Genomic DNA, 22,325 nt, shown 5'->3' on the forward strand with positions numbered 1-22,325 from the left:
TGAATAAAGCAAATTTCCTCTGCTTCTCCTCAGCCCTGAGTTTGCTGAACACCTCTAAAGGCTCCATCAGAACCTGATACCAAACACATATAATGGCTTTTTGGCCCAGGTTAGGCCAGATCACATGGTACAACTTCCTTAAACACATGCTCATGGTTTTCATATTGGGAGTGTATTCTGCAATCCGACAGGGTTCTTTCCCAGCTCCTCCTCCTGCAGTGTTGCGATCAGGCGTATTAGATTCTATGTACATTTCCGTACATCTTGCGTCATCATGAACGCTCAAACACACATCACAAATCAACATATTTTTCTGGTTATTTAATTTTTTCCCTGCTTTTTTGTGTTCGGGACCTGCGTTGCAATGTGACATCAGCTGAAGCACATGTAGGGTATACTTATACACAATAAGAACAAACTCATTGGGACACCTGACTTTCCCAACCACTTAAGGTTCACAAACAGTTGTTTGTGGAAACAGTACAGTTTGAGTTGTTGAACATAATTGTATTGGATGTCTTCGGATGCGTTTTTTTTTCCTTCACTTGAACTGGGAGACAAACTTGTTGAAGCATGACGATGCCCCTTTGCAGCCAGCAAGCCAGCTCCATTAAGATCTGCTTTCCATGGGTTGGACTGGAAGCTCTATTGCTATAGAGCTCCAACCCTATTGAACATAAAATGAATGTGAATGCTGGCTCACCCCAGGCCTCCTCACCTCACCTCCATCAGTACCTGACTTTATCAATGCCTTTGCAGCGGTATGAGTTTCTAAGAAATCATTCTCTCTCTCTCTCTCTCTCTCTCTCTCTCTCTCTCTCTCTCTCTCTGTGAGATATGTGTGTGTGTGTGTGTGTGTGTGTGTGTGTGTGTGTGTGTGTGTGTGTGTGTGTGTGTGTGTGTGTGCATGTGTGTGTCTGAGTCTGGGTCTGAGTGTGTGTGTCTGAGTGTTTTTTTTCCGAGATTTCTGGGCTGTTGGAACTCTGTGGAACATTAAAAGATTTGAGATAAATCACTAAACCACACTTACCAACCAACATTAACCTCCTTCAATCTCTGACTGGTTCCTGGTACAAGTTTTACCCCCACACAAATGACCTTTGGAACTCAAATACATATTTACATACCACTGAGATTACTGGATTAAATATCCTTAGAATTACTTGATTACATTGGTCAGAGATTAAATTTCATTAATATTACTGGATTAAATATCATTAAGATTGCTGGATTAAATTTCTCTAAAATTATTGCATTAAATATCACTGAGATTACTGGATTAAGTATTTTTGATATTACTGGATTAAGTATTCTTGAGATTACTGGATTAAGTATTCTTGAGATTACTGGATTAAGAATGATTGAGATTAATGGATTAAGTATTCTTGAGATTCCTGGATTAAGTATTCTTGAGATTACTGGATTAAGTATTCTTGAGATTACTGGATAAAATTACAATGAAATGAATAGATTAAATATGATTTATTTTATTGGATTAAATTTCACTGAGTTTCCTGGATTAAAAAAATTGTGTTTACTGGATAAAATTTCACAAAAAACAGCTGTAAAATCTCATTCAGATTACTGGATTAAAAGACTAGTTCACTAGACTATTTATGATTAATCTCGGATGTTAGCTTATTATATTGGAAAATTTAAGATTATTAGTCAGATGTTAAACCTGTAATCGTGTTCTCTGGATTGTGTGTGTTAGAGTGTATGTGTGTGTGTGTGTGTGTGTGTGTGTGTGTGTGTGTGTGTGTGTGTGTGTGTTGGACCCTAGACCATGAACGTTGTCCAGTCTCGGCTCCTAAACCCTCACGCAGAGGCCTAAAACACGCCAGCTGTAATTTCCTCTGTGTTTGTGAGCTTTTAAAGCGACCCAACGCTGGCGTTCCTATCGCTCCTATCGTCTCTCTCCGGGTGTGAAGAACAGCGCCAGCAGCATCACACAGCCAACGCTGGAAATTAAGCGTGCAAAATTTTTCGGTGGCTGCTTTATACGAGCCCCTTATTATAGAAAAAAGAACAATCATATTCTGGACCTGGTGCACCGCTGGAGAGACGAATGTGGAGGTTTCGGCCTTTTGGAAAATCCAGGAAAATAAATTTTTGTACCTGAGAATCCATACACATGAAAGGATCTGGTATGGGTGAGAAAAAACACCAGTCTGGAGTGAAGATCTGAAGAAGGAGAAGTGAAACGCTGCTTAATGTTTTCAGGGTTTCTGGAATAATCTAGGTGTTTAGATGCTTAGTTCTCCTGTTTGTTTGTGTGTGTGTGTGTGTGTGTGTGTGTGTGTGTGTGTGTGTGTGTGTGTGTGTGTGTGTGTGTGTGTAAGTGTGTAAATAAACTATGTGGTACCTGGAAACAGACCCAGCAGTCGATGTGTGTGTAACAGAGCGAGTTCTGTTGCAGGTTGCTGCTCGTTCCATGTTTGCCTAGGAGAGCAGACGCCTATTTTTCTTGCTGTCCTTTACGTTTCCTGGACGCAGACAGACGACTTTGAACACATTCTGGAGTCACGGAACAGGACAAAACACCGGCTTTCACACAGCTTGGAGTCCTGGAGCCTCTGAGATGAGCCCTGATGGAGGAACAGCATGCTGATGTACAATATGATACCATCCGTCTTACGTGAGACTAAATATGAATCAGGCTGATGTTTTAAGACAAATATCCACTGCTAAAGAGAAAAGACACTACAGTAATTTGAATAACTACTCTTACAACCATGCTGAACTGAAATGCATGTCAAACTGCATAGCATGTGGAGGTGGATAGACTCGACATTGGGTTCAGCCAAAAACATTTGACCTCAGGCTACACTGTGCCTCTGCAAACTGTACATTTGAAGACATCTTCAAAGCTTCTTTCCATTTCTCATACAGTGCCACAGCATATTCTTCTCCAGCCTTAAATCTCAGTCTTCCAAATGCTAATCGCCTCACTGGTGAGCCAGTATCACTGAGAGTTATTTCAATTCCTTTCCAGCACATTAATTTCTCCTAAAACACCAATTGGAGTGCAGGCTTCATCCCTTGCTCAGGGTGGAGGTGTTAATGGAGCGCCTCCGGATCGAGCACGCTCAGTTGAGCTGGAGCAGGACAGAGGAGATGGGAATGTCAGGAATGTGCCGCTCTGTCATGTCGCTACACGGAGCAGTTTGCCCAAACGCTAATGTCTCGCTAATCCATTAATGCGAGGGAAAGGTTTCGACAAGCCGCCGCTTTCAAAGCTTCAGATAATTACTCGAGTCTCGAATTTACTTTCCTTGACGGGCCGAAACGTACTGTAACCGTGTGGGCCAATGCATAGCTAGATATCATTTGTTAGCCTAGCATAGCTGCTCGGGAAATGATTTCACATACAGTTGGACAGAAAAAAGTCTCACACAACACAAGTTAATTAGCGAGACCACTAATGACTCTGCCTCATTAATGCACCAGTGTAATGAGACAGGATTACATCAAGTGAAATGTAGCGTTTTATTACTCCGTACACGTTTCTCTGGAGAACGCTGTCAGCTATTTCACACGTTTACTCTCGGGTTTGTCACAGATCCTGCTGCCATTTCTACACCAACATCAACATCACACTGCTCTAGACACAGAGCCTAGCAACATTAATTAAAAGGGGACACTGTCATGTCTTTTTCATACACATACACACATACACATACACACACACACACACACACACACACATTCACATATATATAGACACACGAACACATGAACACACACATAAATACACACACACACACACATGCACATAAACACATAAACACAAACACATGAACACACACACACATGCACACAAACATGCATATATCCACATACACACAACACAAGTACATGTACATGCGTGCACACAAATATATACACATGCTCACTCCCATGCAACAGACACAAATATGCAAATGCACACATAATATACATGCTGACACACACACACACACACACACACACACACACACACAAGGTAAAATTCCTCTTGCAGTGGAAGATTCAAGGTAACTATGGGTGGTCTACACTTTTGTAATAATACCGACAAAAGAGAGAGAGAGAGAGAGAGAGAGAGAGAGAGAGAGAGAAAGAGAGAAAGAGGGAATAGAAATAAAGAGTGTGAGTGCAGAGATAGAGAGAGATATTGCACAGTGCCACTAATATTCTTCACTTGAACTAGTCTACACAAACACAGCTGAAGTGTGTGTGTGTATGTGTGTGTGTGTGTGTGTGTGTGTGTGTGTGTGTGTGTGACAAGAGGTGCTTTATAACTAACAGTACAACACAACATAAACACACCCACTTACTCAACTCCATTTAATACTAAGAAAAGGATCCAAACAGGAAGATCCAAACAGGTTTCCACTGAAAAGCACTGATCTCTCTCTCTCTCTCTTTCTCTCTCTTTCTCTCTCTCTCTCACACACACACACACACACACACACAGACTTTCTCTCTCTCTTTTTGTGGAATAACAGATGGATAATGTGTGTCGTGGCTTCATGATTCAGACAAATAATGCGTCAGCACCAAACACAGAGTCTGACCATCATACTCAAGCTGAGTGTCAGCAGTTACTAATTACACACACACACACACACACACACACACACACACACACTTTCTCAGATTGATGAGTAGTAAAATACCTGATGACGCACCACAGAAGTTCATTTTGTATTCTGAGAGCATTTTTATTTTTAGTGCATTCTCATAGCATTCTCTCAGAGCGTTCTCATAGTGTTTTTAGAGCGTTTTCAGAGTGTTCTCCAAATGTTCTCAGAGCATTCTCAGGGTGTTTTCAGAGTGCTTTTTAGAGTTTTCTTAGAGCGTTTTCAGGGGGTTCTCAGAGTGTTCTCAGTGTTCTCAAAGTGTTCTTAGTGTTCTAATAGCATTCTCTCAGAGTGTTCTCAGTGTTCTCAAAGCGTTTTTATCGCATGCTGAGTGTTTTCAGAATGTTCTCAGAGTGTTCTCAAAGTGTTCTCAGAGCGTTCTCAGAGTGTTCACAGTGCATTTGTAGAACATGCTGAGTGTTCTCAGTGTTTGAAGTGTTCTAAATAATGTCAAAGTTACAAGCAGTGAGACGGCGTAATTACCAATGCAGAGGAAGCGAGCAACAGGTGAGGAGATGATTACAGATTTGGTATGGATAAGAGAGGAACATGCAAGTCAACACACACACACACACACACACACACACACACACACACACAGCTGAAACGCCTCAGGCTTGTAAAAAGCTTGTATACTCAGAGAGAGAGAGAGAGAGAGAGAGAGAGAGAGAGAGAGAGAGAGAGAGTGGGAGGAAAAAATGGGACATAGAGACAGACGGTGAATGAAAGAATGAGAGAGAGAATAAAAGAAGGAAAGAGAGAGAGAGAAAGAGAGAGAGAAAGAGAGAGAGAGAGTGTGTAAAAAGTCTCTGCAGAGGGTCTTCAGACATTAAAACCAGATGCAGCCTTACAGCAATGTGTGTGTGCGTGTGTGTGTGTGTGTGTGTGTGTGTTTGGGATATATTTAGAAAGTCCCAGCCTCATCCATCAAGCAGACACATTGAGATTAGCCTTTCTTTTTCTCTCGCTCTTCCTTTCTGTCGCTCTGCCCGCGAGGTGAGAAAAATAAACTCATAAAAATGGCCAAATGTCAATGCTGTGTGTGTGTGTGTGTGTGTGTGTGTGTGTGTGTGTGCGTTGACCACTAAATCCAGCGAATGCTGAGTATTCGCACTTGTATAAACCGAGTAAAAACTTCTTGGATGCTAACGCCTGATATCTCAGGAGTGATTTCTCAGGAGTGATTTCTCAGGAGTGATTTCTCAGGAGTCTGAGTTTGATCATTTCCTCAACAGCTCAACGTCTCGAAATCACAAACATGGTTTCATGGTTCTGTCCATCGTTCCCTTCAGATACGACGGCCGGCTAAGAAAGAAACAAAAGAAAGAAAGCTGCTTTATACGTGTCAAATGTACTTTACAGCACAGTGAAATTCTTGCTTTACATATCCCAGTGCTGTTAGTAAACAGTGGGGTCAGTGATGATACAGCGCCCCTGGAGCACAGAGGGTTAAGGGCCTTGCTCAAGGGCCCCAAGCATGGCAGCAACCCCGAGCCTTAACCAGTGAGCTACAATACTAGGTTTCTGAGGCAACCAGAAATCATAGTGGAACATATTGCATATTGGACATGATATTCTTGATAAGGCATTGATCGGTATTGTAGTGAGAATAAATTTGATTCAATTCAAGTCAATTGGAAGATTTTTAACGATGGATTTTGTCTCACAGCATTTCAGCAGAAATAAATGGATTTGGAATAAACATTTTAGCGTCATACATTAGTCCCTGTGAGTTTCTCCCCTATGAGAAAGCCATTGGTGACTGTGGCAAGGAAAATCTCCCTGAGATGTTATAAAGAAGAAACCTTAAAAGGAACCAGACACAGAACCCATCCTCATCTGGCTGAGTCTGAATGTCCATTCATTACAGTTGCATCATTGTTGAGGTGATCATCTGGTGAATGCAAAACTCTTCATGTTAATTGCAGGCTTAAGGCATTGTAGCAAAATCGTTTAGTTTCCCATGCGCTGATTATCACGAGTGTGTGAGAGATGATCACGTGACCGTCTGGGTTGGTTCCACCCAATAGTTAGGTGCTGTGAAAAGCACCACACAAAATATGCCGGAATGTCATGAAGATGTGAGGAACGTCCCCAAATGCTCGCTTTCACACCCTCATGTTCTTTAATGACCGACATGCCGTCCCTCCAATAAGAGCTTTGAAATTAAACGAAAAAATCATGTGTGGTACAAAATGTACTTCGAGACTCCAATCGTTCTCCACACAACTGGATTAGGCCAGTGTGTGTGTGTGTGTGTGTGTGTGTGTGTGTGTGTGTGTGTGTGTGTGTTGTTCAACACTATCTGTGCTAGCAGATGTGAAAAGCAAAGCAGGATGTGAGTGATTCTCAGATTGCTTTGTATATGTGTGTGTGTGTGTGTGTGTGTGTGTGTGTGTGTGTGTGTGTGTGTGTGTGTGTATACATGCATGCTAGGACCCCACCTCCTTTATACCCTGTTTCACCATAGCAATGACACACTTACACACACACACACACACACACACACACACACACACACAAAGCAATCTCCTTGGCAAACACAAACTCATTGGCAAGCACAAGACTGAAAATACACAAATGTGTGTTGAGTGTGTGTAAATGTGTGTGTGTGTGTGTGTGTGAGAGAGAGAGAGAGAGAGAGAGAGAGAGAGAGAGTACTCTATATACAGTGGTTTCTTTGTGTAAAGCAGGAAAACAGTATCCAAACAGCAAGTGTTAATCTGTGTGTGTGTGTGTGTGTGTGTGTGTGTGTGTGTGTGTGTGTGTGTGTGTGTGTGTGTGTGTGTGAAGACACTATATTACTACATTACTATAATCATTAAACATGTAAAGAGATATTTCCGAGAAAAAAAAGGTTATACTGGTTTAATTAATACACACAATATTAAATGTGTGTGTGTGTGTGTGTGTGTGTGTGTGTGTGTGTGTGTGTGTGTGTGTGTGTGTGTGTGTGTGTGTGTGTTGCATAAGAGACAGAATTTGGACTGTCAAAAATACAGCCTCTGTTGGATAATTATTTTCAGATTGCTACGGTAGACATTTTGGCTGCTGTGTAGTAAATCTGTCACAGTTTTTTTTTTATAGCGGAACACAAACGAATGCTAATCTGCGTGTGGTTAGCAAACAGCCACCAAAATCTGAAACGGTTGACGAAGTTAAAGTGTTTGAGACGGCCAGGGGTACATTGTTGCTGCGTCCCAATTCGGCCAAACAGTATCCAAGATTGGAATCAGCATCTAGACGGCTACACCCGTTCGATGTTTTACAGGTACGTGTGAAAAGTATCACCCACGGCTCCTTTTATCACAGTTTTCTGGTTTTCGTTTCATCGAATTCAGTCCAACATGGCGGACTTGTGGTGCGTCAGTGATCGTTGGCGCCTTCGGTGTTTAGGTGTATGATCTGTGGTTGGATGTTGTATAAAGGAATAATGAATATAATGAATATACATTTGCGGATGTCTCTTCCGTGACATGATGTGTCGGTACGTCCCTGGTGCTCTCATAAGATTTTGCCACACAATCAAAACGTCATGTGCACAAAAATCCAGAGTTTGAAAAGTTATTTTTTTACATCATCATGGTTTTAAAGGATTTAAAAAATATATATATACACATTGATGTTAAATAAAAAATTATACTAAGTTATCATACTGTTTCAGTCCGACTACATAACACAGTGTGTACCCATGCATGTGTGAACACACACACACACACACACACACACACACACACACACACACTTACCTAAAAGCTTTGAAGTGACCTGGCAATTTGTCAAAATCACAGCAGAAAACTGCTGAACCATCAAAGGCTACAGGAAAAGGAAAGAATGGAAAGGGGGTTATTTAAGACAGAGACAGATTGTCCGAAGTAAACTAGAACCAAGAACTGAAACTGGATTCCAGCATGCTTCCAGTTCTCTTTGTTCGCCAAGAACCCACACACTCCCGGCTTTTCCTGTACAGTTCTCTCTCTCTCTCTCTCTCTCTCTCTCTCTCTCTCTCTCTCTCTCTCTCTCTCTCTCTCTCTCTCTCTCTCTCTCTTTCTCACAGAAAGACTGGAGATAGAAGTCTCAGCCCATCATCACTCCATCATCACTCCATTATCACTTCACTATCACTCTATAATCACTCCTCTGTCAGTCCACCATCCCGCCATCATCACTCCATTATCACTTCACCATCACTCTATAATCACTCCTCCGTCAGTCCACTATCTCTCCATCATCACTTTATTACCACTTCACTATCACTCTATCATCACTCCTCTGTCAGTCCACCATCACTCCATTATCACTTCACTATCACTCTATAATCACTCCACCATCAGTTCATCACACCACCATCACCATATAATCACTCCACCATCAATCTATCATCATTCCACAACTACTCCACCCTCACTTTATAACCATTCCATCATTGCTTTATGACCTCTCCACCATCACCCTATAATCGCTCTACCATCAGTCCATCACCATTCCATCCTCACTCCACAATCACTCCATCATCCCTCCATCACTTCTTAATGTAAACTAAAAGGTTTTTGAGATTATTTATGATAATAACAGTAGCTTCATATAATAACGTCTTTTTCCTGAAACAACTGTTTTATACCTATAGTTTTTGTTCTTTTCTTTATCTTTTTAACTCAAGACTTGCATGTGGTTTTGTTTCCTAGCTATTGAGCTAAACCCATAAGGAGAAGGTTCATGGAGCAGTTTAATTATGCAAATGTACACAAAACTCATATAAATATTAAAATAAGGGCGCTGAAATATATTGCACTGTGTTTTATGTTAATATTTTGGCTTGGTTTCGGATCAAGCTGTAATTCTATAGATGATGGAGGTGGTGGAGCCCTCTAGCGGCTGCGGGTTTGAACTACAGTCAAAAATCCAGGTGCAGAAAGCAGCCCCGTCACTCTAGAGAGAAAATACGCAGTGTGGAGCCAACACACACACACACACACACACACGCACAGAGAGTCAGACTGGAGTCAGTGTACAGGAGCGGACACACACACACACACACACACACACACACACACACAGGAATATCGATACAATCAGCTCTCCAGGTGTTGGAGGAGAAGTCGGATATTACCAGCGAGAAGAACCTGATTTCACTGGAGCTTTATTTCGGGTTAGGATTTAATTCTTTTCATCTGATCTGATCTGATCTGATCTGATCTGATCACTTGATATGAGACCGGAGATCGATCGATTTCCCACTGAAAGGTAAAACATCTGCCGCAGTCACTCTTCACTTCAATCGAATTATTTCTAATTATAATAATCACCAATTTGCATATTTTTTCTACAAATAAACCCAATGTACATTAGATCGGATCGCACACTTACTAAAAGTGTACTATAAAAAAAACTTTAACAACATTATAAACAACATTATATTATAAAAACTTTCACAACAGCGAAACTCGACACTTGTACAAATCCAGCGCTGGTTTCTAACAGCTGGTGCGAAATAACCGCTAACGCGTTCCTTCGATACCAAATACCACGATACTACCTGCCTGGATATCGTCCAACAGGAACAGACAAATGAAAAAAACTAAATGAAAACTTACTAAATACACAAATTCTTTTTTAAAAAGATGTTCAATAACCTCGCTGAAGTTAAATATTAACACCAATTACTATTATTACGTATAACTTATTACTATTGTTGTTGTTGTTTATTTACTTATTTTTTTTTACTTAATTTTTTTTTACATGCACATGAATTATAGTGATTAACCGTCAACCTTAATGAGCATGTGAAGGCTTTGTATTTGTGGTATGCAAGTTTTTAATCTATCTATCTATCTATCTATCTATCTATCTATCTATCTATCTATCTATCTATCTATCTATCAAAAGATTGCTTTCACATGCTATTTAGATAGATTGATAGATCGATGGATAGATCGATTGTGCAAAAGTTTCAGGAAGTTGTGAAAAAATGCTTCAAATTAAGAATCTTTTCATAAATAAAAGTGTTAATTGTTTATTTTTATCAATCAATAAAATGGAACGTAACGAACAGAAGAGAAATCCACATCACATCAGTATTTGGTGTGACCACCCTCAGCCTGCAAAACAGCATCAGTTCTTCTAGGTACCATTGCAATATTTTTTTTTAAGTATCCTGGCAGGGAGGTTGTTCCAAACATCTTGCAGAACTAATCCCAGATCTTCTGTGGATGTAGGGTCCTCAAAACCGTCTGTCTTTACAAATAATCCCAGACAGAATCGGGATACTGTGGAGCCAAAACTATGACCTCCAGGGCTTCTTGTTCTTCTCTACACCGAAGATAGTTCTTAATGACGTTGGCTGTATGTTTGGGGTCGTTGTCCTGCTGCAGAATACGTTTGAGGACAATTAGATGCCTTCCTGATGGTGTTGCATGATGAAGTATCTGCCTGTGTTTCTCAGCGTTACGGACACCATATCTCCAGCTCCATTTGCAGAAACGCAGCTCCAAACTTGCAGGATACATTCACTATTCTTCACTGTTGCCTGGAGACACTGGTTATTGTACCGCTCTCCAGACCTTCAGCAAACAACTTGCCTCCTGCTACAGCCGAATAGTTCAGATAATTGGACACATCAGTCCAGAGCACCTGCTCCTCAGTTTGCATATGTTTTTATGCAAAGTTGAAACTCGTAGCTTTGTTTCTCTGACAGAGGACAATTGTTCCATGAAGACCACTTCTGGTTAGACTTCTCTGGGTGTATCTGCATCCCACTGGTTTCCACCAGTTCTTTGCTGACTGCACTTTTGGACATCTTCTGATTTTCAATCGAAGTGAGCAGGACATGTCTTTCATCCTCTAAATTAAGTTTCCTTGGGTGACCACCGCACTCCGTCAACAATGCTTTGTTTTTCATCCACATAGTTTGAAGAGCACATCTTGAAACCCTAGTCTGCTTTGGAGAGCTTTGCATGGGAGAGAGACCTTCATGATGCAGTAGAACCACCTTGTTGCTCATTCTCGACACAGTGTAGAATCTGTGACATGACCATGTCTTTCACAACCTGACCTTAGTAGCAGAGTTTGGCTCCTCACCCAGTTTGAAGCTCCTACACAGCTGTTTCTGTTTCGGTGAATCACTGAGGGTTCAACCTACAAATAAAACCGATTATCATTAATTAACATTAATTGGTTTATTATACAAATGACTCCTACAAAATCCCTGAATTTGCGAAAGTTGTACAGAGCGTGCAATGATTGAGATGATTTGGATTCTCTTCTGGTTATTTACTTTCCATTTGCTAATATATTTATTATATATTTAGTATAAAAGTTGTTTTGTTGTTTGTTTAATTTAAAATGTATTTTCTTTACAGAGACCGCTTGGGACTGAGATGGGATTTTCCTATGGACCAGGACTAAATAATTTGCCTTAACCTATTGGAATTTTATTCTTAAATATTCTAAATAAATAGTTTTTAGTTTAAACCCCCCCCCCACACACACACACCAGCTCAGAAATTTGTTAGTCTTGCGGAAATGGTGGGCCACCTACACTTGCAGGCCATGGAGGAGAGTCTGAAGGGAAAGAGCCGTGAGGGACTCCTAGACAGTCCTGACTCAGGGCTTCCACCGAGCCCGAGCCCACCCTTCTGCCCACTCTCACCATCGTCCACGGAGCCTCGCACTCCCATCGCCTCCGACCACCATGGAGGAATGTACTGGAGGAAGGAGGGCCGAGAAGGCAAGCTGGTGAGTAGAAACCCTTCAATAAATAGACAATAGATGAAGTATGACCTACTAGATCTTCAGTAATCAGTGCCAAATAATGTTTTTGGCATAGACAGTAGTCAATCTAGAGCCTTTACTGGGAACACTGGAAACACATTAGGGGAAAAGCCCACCTTGAATTAGACACCTCCACACTCAGCATTGTTAGTGTGGTGGCTGGAAACTAGAAGCTGAGAGCTTTGAGGTCACGAGGATTCCAAGTACACATACATACAAAACCTTAAAGATGCACACGATTGGTCCGATTCGGTGATGCTAATTGGATGATAGCGTGAACCAGATCCAAACTTTATAGAACTGTGCAGTTATTATAACAACCAGCACACAGTCTGGATTTATTCATTTAGATTCTTCTCAACGCTTCTTCAGTGTTTTGTGCTTTCTGGTTTTCTCCCACGTAGTTTTCGAGACCCCAGTCGCATGGTTTTCAACTAGGTTGAAGTTCTTGATTCCTTCCCCCATTGTCAATAAGTCCAGATACTTGTGGAACAGTCACAAATCCAAATCTTTTTAACGCAAACCCAGAAGCTCTGCAAATATTTACTGCTCCCCGTGTAGATGATTGATGCCGAGTCAAGTCCTTCCAATTCAAACATTCCCTGCAGCCTCGAAGTGCTTCCTGAGCACGTGCCATTCTTAACTCATGTACATTCTTCGAACCGGGGCTCCTGCAAACACTAAGATCTCCGCGTCTAAAACCTTGTTCGTGAGGATCAGATTTTGCGATCAAAACAAAACTCAAATGGAAAAGAAAACCGTGACTCATGCGGCTGGAGACGTCCGAACGTTTGAAAGAAGGAAAGATAAGATGGCAGAAGTGAACTGCACTGAATCTCGGGATATGATCTGATAAAAAAAACACACAATAACACACCCAACCAGTGAACACCTTGTTTCTAAAGTCACGTACGCATGCGATGCCATAAAAACATTAAGTCATAACGCTATGAAAGATCTGACATAAGCAGTCGAGGAATGAGTAAAAGGCCGCGGAGGGGAAATAACCACAGAAAACTAATGTTGTCTCAGGAGGTCTTTAGCTTAAACCCTTCTTTCCCATGTCTTTGGTTTATGTCGTGTAGGCACACGTATACTTGGAGAGCAAAGCAACCCCCCCCTTCATACCCTTTAGTAGTGTTGCTGGGCTGCTCACGTTACAGTGTGTAAGGGCACGCGCTGATTGGCGTTCCCCCAGCTCTAATTTCTGCCCCCTGAAAAGGTTACACAGTCCTAAGCTAACAGGCTGCAGCTAGGAGCCATTCACAACTAATCCTGGACCTCTGGACCTCCCTTCAGTCACCAGGTTTAATCGTTAGGCAGGAATCTTCATGTTTATCTTGTAAATAAAAACACAGAGAAGCCAAAAGAGGGCGTGGTGTAATATTCTAATTTGTGTTTGATTGACATTCAGGATGCAAGAATAGCATTTAAATAAAAACATCAATCGACTTTTAATCTTTTGATCCTCGAGAGCTTAGTGGTGCTGGGATTTGAACTCATAACCTTCTGCTCCATCACCTTTTCATTCACTGTCTTTACAAGCAAACCTGTTCAAGCTGAAGCTCCGGGCGACTATCACGCAGCGCATCAAGTCAGTAACTGTTCCTCTCCTCCGTACATCAGCATGTCAGGAATCCACGAGTCACAAAGCAATCAGTGTTTCTTCACGTCTTTATGATTCCGAAGTCCCGCATGACGGAGGGAACCTGTACAGGCATCGACCGTGTTGCGAACGCTTTTTTTTTTGTCTCCATTCAGGAATTAAATCCCGTAAAAAAAAAACGAGTGACTTTTTTTCTCCTCCAGCTCCACATGCATGCTCGCACTTGCCTGAAGATTTTCGGTGCTCTAACGGCTTGCGCAGGAATCAAACACCCTGGAGGAGGTTCTCCCCCCTGTTCGCTTGACTGCCCCGAACGGCCTGCTGCTGCACGCCGAGAGCAAATAACAATACGGACCGTTTTCATATTTTCAAATTTGCCGTCTTTTCGTCTCAGCAAACAGGAGAGAAATGGAAGTCTGCGTTACATCATCTTTCCGTACCACTAATGGCAGCTGAGTGTCTGTGAGGAGCGGTGTGCATAAATAAAAAGATGAAAAGAGACATCAGATTTCGCACAAAACTTGAAGGAAACACTTATATAATCCCGACTCTTCCAGCCCGATGTGGTTCCTCACCAAACTGTTACCGCAAAGTCAGAGGCACACGATTGTGTAGGACGTCTCTGGATGCTGTAACATGACATGACATTTTCCTTTCACCTGAGACCCACAGCTGTTCAATGTGCACCAAGCCATTATACTGCTATACTCATTATACAAATACTGCAATACTGTTTATTAGGATCGAATAAACGCAGAAGAGGAAACCGAAAGGCACAACAAAGGCATCGTTGTTTGCTGCACATGGCATGTTCTAGCTGAACAGGACAACGTGCACATGCCTGCTTTATGAAGGCTTTATTTTATTTTGGTATTTTTTTCCCTCTGGCTCACACACACACACACACACACACACACACACACACACACACACACACACACACACACACACACACACACACACACACATGGCTGCAGGTCTATTTTGGAGTTGTTTGCTAATGCTAGCCAAGTACAATCTTCCCCGGTCTATTTCGGAGCTCTGGAGCTACCAGGGGCTGTTTGCAAACCCGTTGCATAATTGGACTTTCACCCCGCCGAGCGAGCGTGTGTTCATCGGAGTTAATAAACAGCGGAGGCTGTCATTGAGTTGACTTTGTGCTTGAGCTTGAGAGGAGAAAGTAAAGCTGCTGTCGCTGTCGCTGTCACAGCTGCTGCACTGCAAATCCGCCCGAGTACAATTCCTTCTAATTACACGTGATGGCAGCCTTATTTCTGTTGTAGTATAGAATTAACTTTTATGTTCCGCGTAGGTTTTACAACCTTTTAAACAGTCGCATGGTTCATAATTAAAAGGTGGCCACCGCTGGATTCTTGAACAACCTCGGACGAGAAAAGCTTCTTAAGTTCAGGAGCTGCTCTGTCGACCATCACAAAAGATCTGATTCTGGGGTTTTTTTTTTTACATATCTGATGAATATTTAGCGAACTGATGCCTCAGGGAAATCCAGATGTTTGAATACGCAAATTTGAAACACCCCCCTCAAGCACTACATTATGCTGGCCTTCATTTGCATATTGAAACCTGATAGGCTCTTCCATTTTCTGATGCAATAAAACCAATTTATGTTGTTTTTTTGTTTTGTTTTTTTCAAATCAGACTCTGAGCTCTCCCTGTGCACTTTATTCTTCTGAAAATTGATGCAATATAGTCGAAAGTGTGTGAACCCTAGATCATTTGTGCTTATTAAATATATGTTTCCAGATTTCATGTCTCTTTGCTGTTGCTTTATTTTTGTCGCATGTAAAAAACAGCACAGTGAAATTCTTTCTTCACAGATTCCAGCATTGTTAAGAAGCTGGGGTCAGACAAGATTTAGCAGCCCTGAAGCAACGAAAGCTAAGGGCCTTGCTCAAGGGCCCCAGGAGTGGCAGTGGAACCTTCTGATCACGGACCCAGAGCCTTAACCATTGAAATACTGTAACCTCTCCATATAATAAGCTTCACTCTTGTAAGACCCTCCACTAGGTTTTGGAGTGTAGCGGTGGGGATTTGTGTTTTAGCTACTCTCTCATTCGGATGTTTGTCTGTGAGGCTCCAGTTCTGGTTTATCCGAGAGGTGAGGTGTTTAGTAGGGTTGAGGAGGTCGGGGTTTTGTGCAGAAAGGTCGGCGATTTAATCAGCACCGATTGATCGTTTAAACTATCGGCAAAAATCTATATCAGTAGTTTTTCCGGTCTGCTGTCATTACGAGAGCGACCTCTAGAGGGGCGAGTCACTGATGCCACGTGCTGTTTATTTTTACACGCGGGACTGCGTGCCGCATGGAGAGCGCTGTATTATATTTATTATTTATAATTTATTCATTATATAATTACGTTTATTAATGAATATATTCATATTTATTTATTATTATTTTTAAATAAAGTTCAGTACTATTTTACATGGTTTGGAGTGTTATGTTTGTTTGTTCTTTTTTATCCAGTATCCAAAACTATCGGTTGAATAATCGGGTATCGGCAAGTACGATCCAACCCAGCTAATGTTGTCAGACAAATTCACGGTCGACCTCCTGTTCTATACAACGGCGGGCCTGCGTTTATGTAGCAACAGTCTGGTCAGGTGTCCAAATACTTCTACATCTACAGGGTGAACGTTTAAAGTGACTTTCGGATTGTGAGAAACGGTTTATCCTGAGTGTCTTTGCTGACAAAGAGGATCTCTCGGCTTTGTTCCATCTCCCTCCTGGAACCGTGTCCCTGCAGCGCTCAGAATAACATCCACATTATAACATATGACTCTTTGTTACATGTGCAATTCATTTGTAGAGCCACGATGATCAGGAAAGATTCCTTAAGCAGCACAAAGCCAAGCACACACACTAATCTCCAATGAGGCTTTTTTTCTCTCTGATGTGTGTGTGTGTGTGTGTTAGGGCTGCCATTGTGGAAAGGCCCTAATCTAAAATCCACTGAGACAGAGATAGCAAACAGATGTGTGGAACCCACAGTAAGTTGACTCGGCCGTCGGTCGGTTGTGCACGGCGTGGGCTCGCTTTCACAAAGACACCCATTGATCTTGAGCCTGAGTCATTTCCATTTGTTTTTCTGAAAGGTGCAGGGCATTGCCTTTTTGAGAAAGGAAGGCAGCGTAGCGCACGACATGGCGATAACGCCTACGAGCGGAGAACGTCAATACGAGACATCGGTATCTCCAAAACAGCAAACCGTACAAGAATTTCACCGTTAGAATAACTTTCACATCTTCAGGGAAGATGTCCCACTAGATTTTTGTGGAGGTTTGTGGAGATTCATTCAGCTAGTAGGGTGTTGGTGAAGTGAGGTAGTGATGTAGGTGAGGTGAGGAGGCCTGGGGTGAAGTCAGCGTTCACTTTCATTTCTATTCAATGAGGATGAGGGTCAGAGCTTTCGAGCAGGAGATCTTCCACTCCAACTCAGCAGATCTTCATGGAGCTGGATTTATGTCACGTTTCACGTTTGTATCGCCTAGCTTGTCCTATACAATCATGTTCCTCCTAATTTTGTTTGGGGAAGAACCACATATGGATGATGGATGTTGCAGGTTCACACTGCTTCACACACGGACTGTACATGATGTTTTTCAAGACGCTGTTCTACAAATTGTAGCTGAACGTCACCGGATCTTCATTTGGGCAGGTTGATTTTACCACAAAACATTTTTTTTTCAAGCGAATTCACCAGGATGCAATTCAAATCTCGAGCATGAATCTTTTTGCCATGTAATTACTATCAGCAGTCTTCCACAATGGCTCAAAAAAACGTTGATCACCGAACACCTCAACTATGATGGAACTGTAATGAATGGACATTCGGTGTTAAGGAGGAGGAGGAGGTTCCCTTCTTTCCTTCTTGAGAGTCCTTCTTGAGAGTCTGGTTCCTCAGTGGCGACTGTGGCGAGAAAAAACTCCCCGAGTCTGGTTCCTCTCAAGGTTTCTTCTGTATGCCGCCTCTGTATGCCGCCTCGAGCAAACGTATACATTCTTCTTCCGTGTAGAGCTGCTTTGAGAAAATGACCGTTGTTAAAACAGCACTTAGAATTATCTCACTAATACATTGAAGAGGTGTTGGTTAAGGGCCTTGCTTAAGGGCCCAACAGTGGCAGCTTGGCCACGCTGGAATTTGAACTACAGCATATTAGCCCCTGAGCTACCACTTGTTGCATCCTGTGGGATCAAATTCCTGATGAACTACAACTGCAAAACAAGAGAACAAAACAACAACGTTCCTTCTGTTCGTTTACATTTATGGCACTTATGGAGAGCGACTTTATCTCACTCATACAACTGAGCAGCGATGGGGTTAAGAGCGTTGATCAGGGGCCCAACAGTGGTAGTTTGATTAGGGTGGGATTTGAACTCATGACCTTCAGTGCCAATACTTTAACCACTAAAACCGACCACCATAAACGCTTCCAGTCAGCACTGTTACATTTACGGTATTTAGCAGATGCTCTTATCCTGAGCAACTTACAATTATCGGGTCTTGTTTAGGGGCCCAGCAGTAGCAGACTGGTGGTGGTGGGATTTGTACTTAGAACCTTCTGATCAGAAGTCTAACATCTTAACCTTTGAGCTACAACAAGTGAAAGACTGGTGGAGGTGATGCAGCATACTAACGCGACTCTTCCACTTCTTGTGCGTGCAGCTTCCGTACCTGCTGCTGAACTCTCAGGGTGCAGACGTCACGTCGCGCATGCACCCCGTGGTGTTTGGCGAAAGCATCGAAGTGAATCCCAGACCCACCACAGAGATGAGGTAAACACACACACACACACACACACACACACACAGACAGCACACTAACGATTTCTGCCAGAAGTCAGAATCCGAGTCTCTACTCAGAACTGCTTTCCCTCCATCTGCTGCTTAGATCAGCCTTATTATTCAGGAATATGTTGTTTTTTTTCACAGGAAATGTCGATCTATTTGAAGAATCTTTCTGAAATCGGTCCGAACCTCTTCACACGGCGTGATTTTTTTATAATTTTTACGACAAGTTTGAAATAAATATATAAACCTTCACATGACATTTTTAATCCACAAGTCAGCAGTGATGGTACTGGGATTTGAACTCACAACCTTATTGATCGGAATTTCAACATCTTAACCACTAAGCCTTCACCTCCCTCCAACATACCAACATCATCCCAGTGTCTGGCCTTTTTCCTGACTATGAAAAACGCTTCAGAACTAAACAAATAAATTCATAACAAAAGTTTGTGGACACCTGAGCACTGGTATGTGACTGTTTTTTGAGCCTCAAATTCCACATTTCGTTCCCATTTGTTGTAAGAACCTTCATTCTTCTGGGAAGATGTTCCAGCAGATTTTATGGAGACTAGATGTGGAATGGATACACGGATATATACAGTATACATACCAATGGTCAGGTGTCCACAAACCTTTGTCCATACAGTAGCTAAGGTTTTACTGTTAATTCAGACGTTATTGATATAAAAGATCGTAATAAAACGTTGTGTGTTCAGGTTCAGCTCGGAGGTGAAGTACGACTCGCACCGGCATTACCGCGACGAGGTCCACTGCGCACGGGTCCCCACGGTAACCTCCTACAGCGAGACGGTGGTGGCGCTGCAGAACCACACGTGGCGCAGCTACAAGTCAGAGGTTCACTTCCTGCCACGGCACCGACCCGTCCGCCACCAGAGCACGGCCATCGTGTACCCCAAACACGCCCGCAACACCTACCGCACCACGCTGAACTACAACGCCAACGCTGCCGGGCGCCGCAGGTTCGTGTCCACGGTGAGGCTGGAGCCCAGCGAGGACGTCAGTCCCTGCATCATCTACACCGAGGAGCTGTAAGACGAGCTCCAATACGACTCAGAGACACACTCCTGTACCATCGCTATCGCAGGAAACGGACTTGGATGATCACAGATAGAGGGAAGGACATGAGACAAAGAGAGAGAGAGACGTTGATTTTGGTCTCTGGTCTATATATATTGCGTGAGTGGAGAATGGAGGTGGGTTAAAGGGTTAAACCTGTCGTTCTTTTGTCCCTTTACTCGTTCTCGCCCTTACAATCTGCTATCAAGGATATGATTTAATAAATCAATGCTGTAAAAATCCTCAAAACTGGAATACAAAGGGGGAAAAAAAATCATGCCAGAAACAGAGCAACATTCAGCCATTTGTATAAACGCTTGATTGCACTTTTGCTACGATTTTCTTTTTTGTTTTTCGTCGCAGCGTTTTGCGCTGAGCCGAGGGCGGCGTAGCAGCACTTGAAAGATCGGACCAATGTTTTTTATACAGTTCAGAATACGAGGGAGGACGTGGAAGTTTAGCACACCGGTTATTAGAACCGGGGCCAAGAACGTGGCTTTGAAGCAAAACGATTTTTTCTTTCTTTTCCCGCTCAGGACCTGCGGTTGATAATCCGGCAGAACGATCGCGAGTCCAGAAATAACATCGATTTTTTTTTCCAGGACGGAAGTCTGAAAGCTCAGTCCAGCCCAGATGTTTACATATTACTAACACTCCAGCCAGATCATTAAAGCACTAAAAACGGATTACCACAGGTGCTGCGTTTTTCCTGACTATAAGACATGTTGAAAATAAATCAATAAATTCCTGTAGGTTTCTGCTACAGAAAAGAGCCAACATACAAACTCTATGGAGAAAAGTTGCGTTTTTTTGAACATCTCATTGTACACGAATCCATTTACTGTTAATAACCTCCACTTTTCAGGGAAGACGTTCTAGATTTTGTCGTGTTCTAGATTTGCGTTCATTCAGGCACAAGGGTGTTACTGATGTAGGTGAGTTGACGAGGCCTGGGGTGCAGTCAGCATGAGAAAATTCAGCCCAAAGGTGTTCAATAGGTTTGGAGCTCTATAGTAGGGGATCTTCCACTCCTTGATGGCGTTTGCTTTGTGCACAAGGGCATCGTCATGCTGGAGCAGGATTTGGTCTCCGAGTTCAAGTGAAGGGAAAATTTCGTGTACTTTTGTGCGCATCCAAAAGATCGAAGAAGCCCGATATGACGATTTTCCAGCATATGGCTGGAGGCTTCCCAAAATTTGTTTTTGTATTGTTGATATTCTCACTGTAGCATTAATCTTATTATTTTTTATTATTTTTCGCTAAACAAAAGCAAATAAAACACCCAGCAGGACAAGCGATTCACCGAAAGGGGAAAAGACACGAAACGTGAGGACGCCCCCTAGTGCTTACTCATGGATCGTATGGGATTTGTGCATTCGTGAGATTTCTAGTCGGTACACAAATTATATTTATTTAATCATTTTTTTCTGGATTTTAAATCAAAACTAGCTGTAATACTGTATCAAAAGTATTCAGACTTTGTGTCTTATACTCAGGAAAACACCCATCTGACAAGGTTCTCTGATATATAGCCTGATAAACATTATGCAGGAGGACAGTGATGGACAGTGAGGGACAGTAAGGGACATTGAGGGACAGTAAGAAACTCGGACAAACATCTGGATCGTAAATACTAAATTCTAAATCTTTTCAATTTGTATATTTTTTTCTTACCTCAATCAGAATCTGCTCGATGACGTCTTTTTGTTCTTAAGCCAGATATTTTTTGTTTATTTCGAAAACGTTTATATTCGGTGTCTAAGACGGCGGTGAGAAGGACCTCATTACGTACGTGAGGCTAAAGCAGGGACGGATGTCCGACGTGAAACCGGCCGTCGATCCAGCAGGATTCGCATGTTAACGTAACGTGAGACGAAGGCGAACAGGGTGAGAGGTTTAGGAGACGATGGAAAGACGAGGCGCAAATTTTACACGTGTCCTCGTTCGAAATGGAAAATGTAGCGAGGGACAAAGTCAAGTAGGCATGAAAGGGAATCGGAAAGCGTTGGGAAGATTCAGGACACTGAGCGGATTGACACGTTTCTCGGATCTATCTGATCGTCGATGATTTCCTGTAAAATACTTCCTGTATTGATGATGTATATGTTGCATACAGCACTTAATGATTCTCTTTATATTTTTGTATTCCCAAGATTCAATCTTTTTTCTTTTTTGTTCTGGGGCGAGAATTTTGAAAATAATTTAAAGACATGGTGTATATCTTTAATAAACAAATTAAAAAAATGTGGATTGTGTGATTGTCACGAAACACAAGGACCAACAGGCAAACAAATCCAAAACAAATCCAATGTTCTAACTTCAGGATAAACAGAGAAATGAGAACTGTAGTAATGAGCTCCACTCTTTCTGGAAGATGTTCCACTAGATTTTTTTGCTCATTCAGGGACAAGGGTGTTCGTTCTGATGTAGGTGAGGTGAA

The 22,325-nt window shown here is 42.2% G+C and overlaps 1 protein-coding gene across 2 annotated transcripts; it reads left to right on the plus strand.

Annotated features, from left to right (window-relative positions):
• The first annotated feature begins 7,697 nt into the window (after positions 1–7,697).
• Positions 7,698–22,120, plus strand: rflna (refilin A). Of its 2 annotated transcripts, none has more exons than XM_046872048.1 (4): positions 7,698–7,893; positions 11,981–12,356; positions 18,684–18,793; positions 19,525–22,120. In XM_046872048.1, the coding sequence occupies exons 2-4, from the start codon at positions 12,144–12,146 to the stop codon at positions 19,859–19,861; spliced, it is 660 nt and encodes a 219-aa protein (XP_046728004.1). In that variant the 5' UTR covers positions 7,698–7,893; positions 11,981–12,143; the 3' UTR covers positions 19,862–22,120. The 2 variants fall into 2 exon arrangements, with proteins under 2 accessions (XP_046728004.1, XP_046728003.1); XM_046872047.1 differs by lacking the exon at positions 7,698–7,893 and adding an exon at positions 9,446–9,866.
• Positions 22,121–22,325: the final 205 nt, after the last annotated feature.

This window comes from Silurus meridionalis, chromosome 17 (genome assembly GCF_014805685.1).
Source record: "Silurus meridionalis isolate SWU-2019-XX chromosome 17, ASM1480568v1, whole genome shotgun sequence".
Lineage (NCBI taxonomy): Eukaryota > Metazoa > Chordata > Actinopteri > Siluriformes > Siluridae > Silurus > Silurus meridionalis.

Bases quoted from the DNA above. Each gene is read 5' to 3' on its own strand.
- rflna (XM_046872048.1), top strand. From the start codon at position 12,144: ATGGTGGGCCACCTACACTTGCAGGCCATGGAGGAGAGTCTGAAGGGA. The intron at 12,357-18,683 runs GTGAGTAGAAAC...TTGTGCGTGCAG, and splicing joins AGGGCCGAGAAGGCAAGCTG to CTTCCGTACCTGCTGCTGAA. The intron at 18,794-19,524 runs GTAAACACACAC...TTGTGTGTTCAG, and splicing joins AGACCCACCACAGAGATGAG to GTTCAGCTCGGAGGTGAAGT.